This window comes from Papilio polytes, unplaced genomic scaffold, assembly GCF_000836215.1.
Source record: "Papilio polytes unplaced genomic scaffold, Ppol_1.0 DF823823.1, whole genome shotgun sequence".
Taxonomy (NCBI): domain Eukaryota; kingdom Metazoa; phylum Arthropoda; class Insecta; order Lepidoptera; family Papilionidae; genus Papilio; species Papilio polytes.
Window position 1 is genome coordinate 1,519,570 of NW_013525381.1, and position 9,715 is coordinate 1,529,284.

At 35.2% G+C, this 9,715-nt stretch overlaps 1 protein-coding gene across 1 annotated transcript in view; it reads left to right on the forward strand.

Annotated features, from left to right (window-relative positions):
- Positions 1–9,715, forward strand: part of LOC106103342 (neurogenic protein mastermind-like) — a 30,596-nt gene that overhangs the window by 16,679 nt on the left and 4,202 nt on the right. The window contains exons 4-6 of the mRNA XM_013283081.1: positions 7,367–7,505; positions 8,929–9,045; positions 9,692–9,714. Coding sequence (XP_013138535.1) covers positions 7,367–7,505; positions 8,929–9,045; positions 9,692–9,714 — 279 coding nt within the window. The remainder of the gene's footprint in view (positions 1–7,366; positions 7,506–8,928; positions 9,046–9,691; position 9,715) is intronic.

Consider the following 9,715-nt stretch of genomic DNA (forward strand, 5'->3'; position numbering starts at 1 on the left):
TACTAAGCTAGACGTCAAATCTCCTTAAGACCCGGTAAATTATTCCCAAATGCTTTCATGGTATAAATATAGTTGACCACTCACAAACTGAGGCCTATCGTAAAAATGTTAGAACTACATATTACGGGTTAATTCTAATTTGCAACTTATGTTAATTAGGAAGGTTAATTGGTAAAAATAAATAATATTTCTCTAAAATTCAGACTGTTAATAGCTCTGTTTAACGTAGTCTCTGTCGTATGATTCAACGCAACGTTCCTCTTATAGTGCTAGTACATAACAATGTGTACTTCGTTTGGCAAAACCCACATGTCTCGAACCACATGTGTAGCATGATAAAAAAGTTGTATACAAAAATATACTCCTATAAGTACAATAATTATATTTGTAAGTTAAAGTACGATTTTGCATCGTACTTTAACATTGACAGAAATTCGTTAAACAGAAAATCTTATCATCATCATCATCATCATCTTTCTTCTTATCCTACTCCCGTAAGGTCGGCGCAACAGGTTTTTGTCCTCCACATAACTCTATCATAAACAGAAAATCTTGTACAATTTGAAAATTCTTATAGTACTCGTAACTAATTCGCACTAAACGAAGTTACCTCTTACAAAAGGATTAATTAATTTTATTATTATTGTTTATAATATGACTTTCTTAATAATAAAAAATTATGTAGTAATTAACGACTCTAATGTTTTCTATTGTAACAAGATAATGCGCTTTGCAATCTATTCTCTGTCGGTTAAATAGATGTTGGGCCGTTGACATCAGATGTGCTTAATTATTTAAATGAAACAAAAAGAGTGGACTTCCATCCCGCGGCCATGATTGCTTCCTGTTGGAACACGTGTCCGTTCATCCATGACTCTGTGCACATCTTGATTGAAAAATTGATGGTTTATATGTCATATTCCATTTCTAAAGTCCATATTTATTTCACTTTAAGAAAATAATTGCTTTTATAGATGTTATTTTTAAGGAAAAATATATTATATCAACTCTAGTTGTACATGAATATTTGTAATTTAATATTTTCGCTGATAAAACTACATACATACAATGTCTGTTTATTTCTCGGTATTAATGAATTCAGTTTATAAATATCCTTCGATTAAAACGTGTCTTATCTTCGCGTATGTTTGTGAATGTTTATGAATTGTTCGGATTGCTGTTAAGGCGAATAAAGCAATATAAATATTATTACTCGGCGTTGGTTTTTCGGCAAACAAAAAGTCACTGAAAAGCAAGCATCTAAAGTGTACTTTTAGATTCATTGTTAGAAATACAACGCCCTCTATGGTGTAAGGGGAATATTATGTCTCACACACAGAAATCCACTAGTTATTAATTACTAATAATTGTAATATTTTTAAATTGATTTTAACGCAGAGTGTTGTGGCGTGTTTACACCGAGCTACAACATTACCTTTGACCTAACCGGCTTGGTGCGATGGGTGCGCGGTGGGCGTCGGTGACGTCAAAGTGTGGGCCGCGCTAAATATATCGGCGCTGTAAGGGCCGCTGTAACGCTACCGATCGGGCCCTGAATGTCAAAGATCACGCTAAATTATATTTTCAATTCATAACTGATTAGACCCGTGATCCGTTGCAATATCAGAATTTAAAAAAAAGATGAAGTAAGACTAAAATTTCAATACCATATTGCATTGCTGGGCCGATCCAATGTAAAGGAACAAGAAAAATAATACGCGAGTATTCGTGATTGCACAAAAATTGCCAATATTTAAACGTCCCTGGTACTGTTTCTTTGTAGAACTATATATATTGACTATACATACACATACAATAATTTATATTAATGATTTAATAACGAAGAGAAGCATTATTATCATAATTACAGCTTTTTCCACACAACTTAGAGATTTCGATTACAATTGTGTTCATGGAAATCTATTGGTAACCTTTCCAGTATTCAAAGTTTCAAATCTTCTTCGTGAATGTCAATATTTAATGAGAATATAATTAATTGTATTATGTCCACTGATAATGCTATATCTGACACGCGGTAAGGTCATACCTCCTGTTTATAATTAGAATAGATTTGTTTAGAAATAGTAACGGTGACTCTGTTTCCTTGTAAGATAACCGCGAATGCATTTAATTGCTAACAAGGAAACGAGTTATTAAATCTATCAAATATGATACGCATCATCTGTTACATTGTTAAGGACGGCTTCGTGCCTGTGCAGGCGAAATAGCTAGAAAGATTTACTTAGTTACCACTATGTTTTGACCTTAATGTGTATGCAGCATATTTAGGTATAGAAGGAGATGGAATCTATTCAACAGCCGTTCAAGTTATCCAGCTCAGACCAGCTTGCATCATCGTATTTAAGATATAATTTTGGTAGATATCTAGACGAATGTTATAAGACTGTCGTCAAAATAGGCTTTAATGCATAACAAAATTTTACACAACACCTGGTGATTCGTAGTGGATGACAGTAGGATACGCTTTTAATCTCAATGGAAGTAGTTTATCGCCTTTTATTGTCCGATCCCATAAAGATACAAACACGGACAATATTGGTACAAACACGTAGGAGACGCAAAAGTCGCAGTAAACAACTCTTTTTATCGGTCGTTCTGTTTGATCTCCTTTAGTTCTTCGTTTATCTTGCCGCCTTCAGTTGAAATAACAAATTTGGACATGAACTACCACGTAAATTTATATTCTTATAGTAATTGGATTTTATAATTTAGTGGGAATCTTTCAGCAAATCATGTAACGGTCCATCTATGCAATTGATATCAAGAAAAAAAAAATTAACCTTACCAACATATTTAAACAGGATTTCGATCAATAAATCCTACCTTCAGGCCCCAAGTTAGGACGAATCGATTAATGGTCAGTTCGCTTCAGTCATAGAGTTATTGATCGAAATCCTATTTAAATATGTTGTTAAGGTTGAAACCTTATTTTTTCTTGATATCAATTGCATAAATAGACCGTGGCAAGATTTGTTTGTCAATACCTGAGTTGTTAACTAAGTTACTGCTACGTCACACATTCTGATCTGACTACAGACTAAACAATTGCGCATCTGAATTGGTTTACTGATGTGTGGAAGTACCATGGCTTTGACAGCCTATATATTTTACCTCCTTATTACTTGCCAATTAGGTGCAGAATAAGGTGACATTAGGCGGCACGGAAGCATGCTATTATGCAATTGTTAGTGGCACGTGTATTGAGAACATTGTTATTATCGACGATAATTAGGAATCAAATCAAGGACATTTTCAACTTGCTTGGAGGATACAAGGAAAACTTATATGAACAATGGTTTGGCTAAAAAAATATTCGCTATAGAGCTAATATATACTTTTTCTTTGGAACTCTGTGGAATCTTGATTTTTAGTTGTAAAAAGCGAAAGATTGTACAAAAGGGTGCATGTTTGTATTCATATATGTAGAACTGTATGCAGTTGCGGTTAACAATATGTTATTACGTTATTAGAAACAAAACCATGTTCTCATGGTGCATTACGACATTTGCAGAGACGTGGTAGTATATATGGAGTGTGTTGTGCGCGGCTGTGTGCTGTGAGTGATAACGCTGCTTGCTCTCGATGTATCGCAATTCGCAACGTTCCGCGCCGCGCCGGCAATGTCACTGTGAGAAAAGCAACTGTATTTATAGCGATGTTATCAGACCGCTGAACGGTGGCCGATGTAAATTCCAATTGTAAGCGACTTGTTTCTGTTACATTCACATAACTCCGATTCACAATCGCGATACTTTATTATAACATATACCACCTTTTGTCAATGTATATCCCTTTGTGAAAATGTGTGGGACATTTATTACGTAAGAGTATGCAATCATTATTCATTTATTCTATCAAACTATCTAAGAACATACATAAAATAAACTGTAACACGTATAACTTCCTCTAAATCGCCAATAGCCTAATAGCCTGAGGTATGGACTACCGATCTTGCGGTCAAGGGTTCGAATTCCGCCATTCGAGTATTGTTTTGAACCATATCTTAGTACAAGCCTAGAGCTTACTTGGAATGGTTAGAGGAAATATTAGTAAAATAAACAAAAGCTAGTAATGTTTTTGAAAAAAAAAATCCTTAAGCACCACATCTATAAAGCTGTAGATGTATTGCTGTTTACAACTTACTAAAAACTATAGCAAACATTTGATTTCTACGTACACAAACTTGTCTAGACTGAGTCCTTCCGTTTACAAATATTATCATTAAATCATACGAGTAGCCAGATAACCTTCTTTACAGCAACTACCCTTGGCATTTAGTTATTTATAATTATCTTACTTTGGACAAATTACTTTTTTCCTCTTGTTCCATATATTGACGGAATTTGTTATAGTTTACTGTTGGTCGCAGTCCGTGTCCTCAAAGCAGTTTTAATCAAGTTGAGTGACTACTTAATTTTATTACAATTAGTTTTCTATGATAGATTTGAGATACTTAGAGATAAGTAATACTTTCAAATGAAAACGATTACTGTAAGAATTTAAAAATTGTAAAGGATTTTGATTTGCTACTAGAATTAATTCAATAAGTCAAGAAATTTTATATTGGACTATGCTTCTAATTGTTTAATTTATTTAGATTATCATAAGAAGTAATGTAGTATTTTGAATATTTTGACTAGGATTGATCCGTGCTTCTAAGATTTCTATACAAAACAATGTTTTTTTTTTAAATGAAAATCCCTTCAGTTAACTTGCAAAACACCTTGAGTATTTTTTGATTTTGAGAAAGTAATTATTATTGTAGCGGTAAAATTTATAGCAAGGACTTTTTTAAATATCTCGCTCTCGACAGAATGACGCAATATGGCATTAATTCATCTAAGAAATAAAAAAAATACATGTAATGTGATTTCTTTTTCTAGGGTAGCAAGTAAAATGTAGTAGGCGGCCATGATCGATGTCGTGGATGGTGGCGCAACACCCCCTAACCCCTTTCATCCCCATTCAACCCTCTATCGCTATGCAGGAGATACTTACTCGATGCAGTACTATACAGTACATATATAGTACATATATTTCTAGATATCCTTTTCTATGAAGGCTGTAAACAAAGTTTTACACCGTATAAATCACAATTAAAATTACCATACGTAATTGGTTTGCGTTAACTTGGCTTTTAATATTTAATTAAATGTAATTACGACTCAGTGTCGCAAGTAGTAAACATGTAACTTAATGCATGTATGATCTACTCGTATATCAGAGGTCTATAATAAGTGCATCGAGACCTCAAAACTTTAACAATTGTTAGTGTCTAGTATGCGGTGAGAATATTGCTATAGGACCTTACAATGGTTTTATTAATTTACTCAAATATTAAACTCGAAAAATGTTTTTAATATATTGGTCACATAATTTACTAATCCGATGACCTGTTCCGTATGACGACGACTCTTATAAAAATTGGCAACCATTATTCTTCAGTTCGTGACCAACATTAGACTACAAAGAATATTAGTTAATATGTAAAAATTGTCATAATAAACGATCGTGCAGTGTTGGTATGTGTAGACGCTCCGCACTGAGATGTGCGATTAGATATCGAGGGTGCCGTTACTCCGTCTGGCCTAACAATGCCTCAGCCTCATCTCAGTGGACTTTTTGTGCACACGCGATCCCATCCGGTTTTGTTCAAATAAAAAAGACATAATCGAATCTTTTGCGGTCCGATCAAAACAAACTTCACTAAATCGTTGCTATGCTCAATATTTAACAATATGTATAGGTATTTAAAAGATAGTAGGTGGAAATTTGATAAAGTATAGTAGCCCCCCTCTCTTTTGCTCTTTATACAAAAATATCACACAAATTTTCACCAGCAGCATGTAGGTAGAAAACATACACTTACGCCTTCTCTTCGTTAGGAATATTACAAGCTTCGATTTAGCTCGGCCCTGACACCCTTTTTTCGTATTATCTGCCTCTATGTAAGCGTACGTGCTCTTCGTGTACAACCTTGTACATGGCCCTTCAGTTAAATACATTTCAGTTTTTGGTACATTACCATTTTCAAATTACCAACTACACTTTTACCCTATGTCCGTCCCTTCTATGGTTAACTCCTGTAGTCTTAATGGCTTCAGTTAATAATATATTCTTATTAAATACTAGTTGTTGCTCCCGACTTCCCCGTTGAAATTTAAAAAAAAAATAAGAAATATAGCCTATGTTACTCACGGATAAATTACCATTCTAACGATGATGGAAGTTTTAAAATCTGCCCAGTAGTTTTTGAGTTATATCAATACATACAAAAATTCAAATATTGCTATGTCATATTAATATTAGTATAGATGATTCCAGTGATATAAGCTAAACAGAGCACTTTATTCATTCTTATTAGTATGTAGTGGCAAAATGTTAAGAGTGGGAGGTTCGTGATAGAAACTGGTTTGCGTCCCGGCATCGCATCGCTCGTCTCCGGTCGGCAGCTGTCAACGTTCAGCGCTCACTGTCGACGCAAAAACATCACATACGCGTATACTTGTACTATACTTTCAAATTTTTACACAAAATTCATTAATATGCGATGGGAATGTTGTCGCGAAATAATATATCACCAGAAATAACGAGCATTTAAAGAGTTTTTTTGGTAAAATTCTTTATAACTGTTGTGTATAGCTATAAAAAAAGGACTAGTTTATTGCCGCAGATTTTCGCAAAAAATCTTTCGTAATTATTTTCTTTAATTCGTTATATTTCAGTGTAACATTACCTACATATTACACAACTTTTTTCAGTCTCCAACAGGAAGTAAGATAGTATAAGCAAATTAATCTCAATACAGAATTAACATTGTTGCGTGTTATATGAAATCCACAAGACCAGCAGTATAAAGGACGTATAACACTTTCAGCTCGTGAGAAAAAAAAATAAAGTTTTTAAAATACATTTGTCTCTCACATAAACCGGTTCCACAGTAGTCGTTTATGATACAACCTACAAAACACTGAGGCATTATTTTTGTACATATATCTTAAAAACGCAATGAAATAACACAATTTAAAACCTTATTTTAATTCTCTCAAAAATACGGGAACTGCAAAGATAACATCTTTAGGTTTAAGAATTTCTTAAACAACGGCCCTGATCAAATAATCTTAAAAACTCATTGGATCTGTACAAATATCGCCCTCCTAAAATACTTCACGTTACATTTAAATAAAATTTTTAAACCACTTAAATATAATTCCACTACAATTTTCATGTATCCCTAAAGTTGAGGACTGCATTGTAGAAAGCATTGGCGAAGGCATATGTTCAACAGAGGTCAGATAAAGGTTGAAGATGACGTTTATTACATGAGCTCTATCTCGGTGTGCAGGTGTCGGCGGCGCAGCATATGCAAGTGAACAGCGGCGGCGCGGGCGCGGGCGCGGGCGGGCACGTGTCTGTGGCCGCGCAGCAGGGCATGTATGCCAGCTTCCAGCACCAGGGCACGCCCTCACCGCAGCATCATCAAGGTAAGATAACTAATAGCTATTGAAACCAACGTGTGAAATGATACTGATCTAAACTTGAAAGACCGTCGGCTTACCATATCCTGTTTTAGCGCAGAAAATGACTATAATGTAATAATTCATGCAATAAATTGAATCATATTCTACGTATTAGTCCATAAGGCAAATCCTGTTCATACGCTACCATAAACAGACGCGCAAAGTTTATTTTTCATAACATAGTACAATGTACTGCGGAGTATGCGAGCTGCTAGTTTCCAGCATAAGTGTAAATTGTGATCTTTATTTTGTAGCGCTGCACAGTGCAGCCGAGGCTCAGGTTAGAATGGCCGGCTTGCGGTCGGAGACGCGCAGGATGAGGTTGACGCTCTGAGAGAATGCGTCAAGTCGCGCTTCGGGGATGACATGCGTACATTGAAGTCTTTATTGTTGCAATCTTGGCCGCTAGCTCCGTGCAGTAACAAATGTGGCATTGCTCGGTCCATTGCCTTGTAGGAGCCGGTTTACGAGTAAACGTGGAGTTATTTAAGGTTCGGCAATAATTATGCTAGGCGACTATGCGTCGTATAGATTCCGTGAATATGACACATCGTGTGGAGAGGCGCCGGACAGCACTTATAACCGAGTCGGTTAACCAAAGTAACTGATACGGCTACTAAAGCTGTTTTGTACGTTTTTTAAGAAGCTATCTAAAACTATATTAATCACAAGTATTAACTGCGATGACATATGTTGCAATTGCAATAGAAGAATAGATCGATAGAAGTATAGATCAAGGATGGCTCGGTCGACCCAGATCCGCTGAGCGGTCGTGACGCCAAATTAGGTCGATTCCTAGTCAGGTTTCTAAATGCGCACACCTGATATCTTGAGTAATTAATTAGCTCCTTTCTCCTAACCCAATGGATGACACTGTTAAAGGGTTTTCACACACCTAAATTTTTAATTTACTATTAATTTAAATATCTTATTTGGATGCGAATAAGTGTTCGCAAAAGTCATATCAAGTGTGAAAATGAAATCACTAGGTTTTTTAAATCGTTTTATTAGAGAAATCATTTCCGATCGTTTCGATAAGGCACGCAACTTGCGAGACAGGTTTATTCACGATGTATGTAAACCAGTACATTAAATTTATTCTATCTTACAGTATCTTTGAATTTAACAAAGTAGGATTTTAGTAAAAGTTACGTTATGGTAGATGACCTTGTTTAGCTTCAAATATACATTTCAATTTCAAAAGGTTTAGAGCGGAAGGCAAGTTTAGCTAGAACCTAACCGACAATTTTCACTTCCTCTGTATACCACTTATTTTCTTTCTGAAAAATAAAATACATATTACATTTTGTGCCACTATCGCGGCGGTGAAAGTCTAGTCTTTAGATTACATATCAAGAAATCTAATATATTATTTGTGCATTTTTAGGTAGCGGTTGCGATACGTACTCGGTGTCGCAGTCGCAGAGCCTTAACTTCTCGCAGGCGATGCGCAATCGCCAAGCTCCGACCCAGCAGCAGCCAGCAGCACAACCACCGCCTCTAGGTAACAACTTCGAAAAATTGTAACTATAGGGTATGAGTGGGAATAATGTGCGTCAATGACTAAATAAGTTAACATTGCGGTTACTGAATTATTGTTAATCGTGTTTTGTATAGGTTACAAGTCAAGACTTTGGAGCCTATTTAATTAATGTTCTGATAAATTGAGTTATATACGAGCTCAGCTACCACTAACCATGACTACGTGATATTCAACCATCTTGTAGCATTTAAGCGCAATAAATAATTTAACACGTTGTGCGCGTTTTCCTGTACATTATGTAAACTATTGGAATGTAAAGCAACATACGTAACAATGATATAAGCGATTACATTCACAAATCAAGATGACAATCACGAAATATTTTTAACTAGTACAAAATCAACGTTTAAATTATAGAATAAAATAATTTATTTATGGCCGATTTCCCAGCTACGATTAACCATTCATTATTGTTTTTGGTTTGACAAATTCACGAAATGCGTTTCGGAACTACGTAACTTAAGTTTTACTCCGTTGAAAATTAGGTTAATCTAGCTCTCATGAATCATTTAGGTACTGACAAAAGAAGTGGAAACTTCAGAAACCCTTTAATTTAATGTTTTTTTTTAATTATCGGGATTTTCAAAGGATTTTATTACACCATCAGGTGTAGCAGCAGCCGGCATCTCCC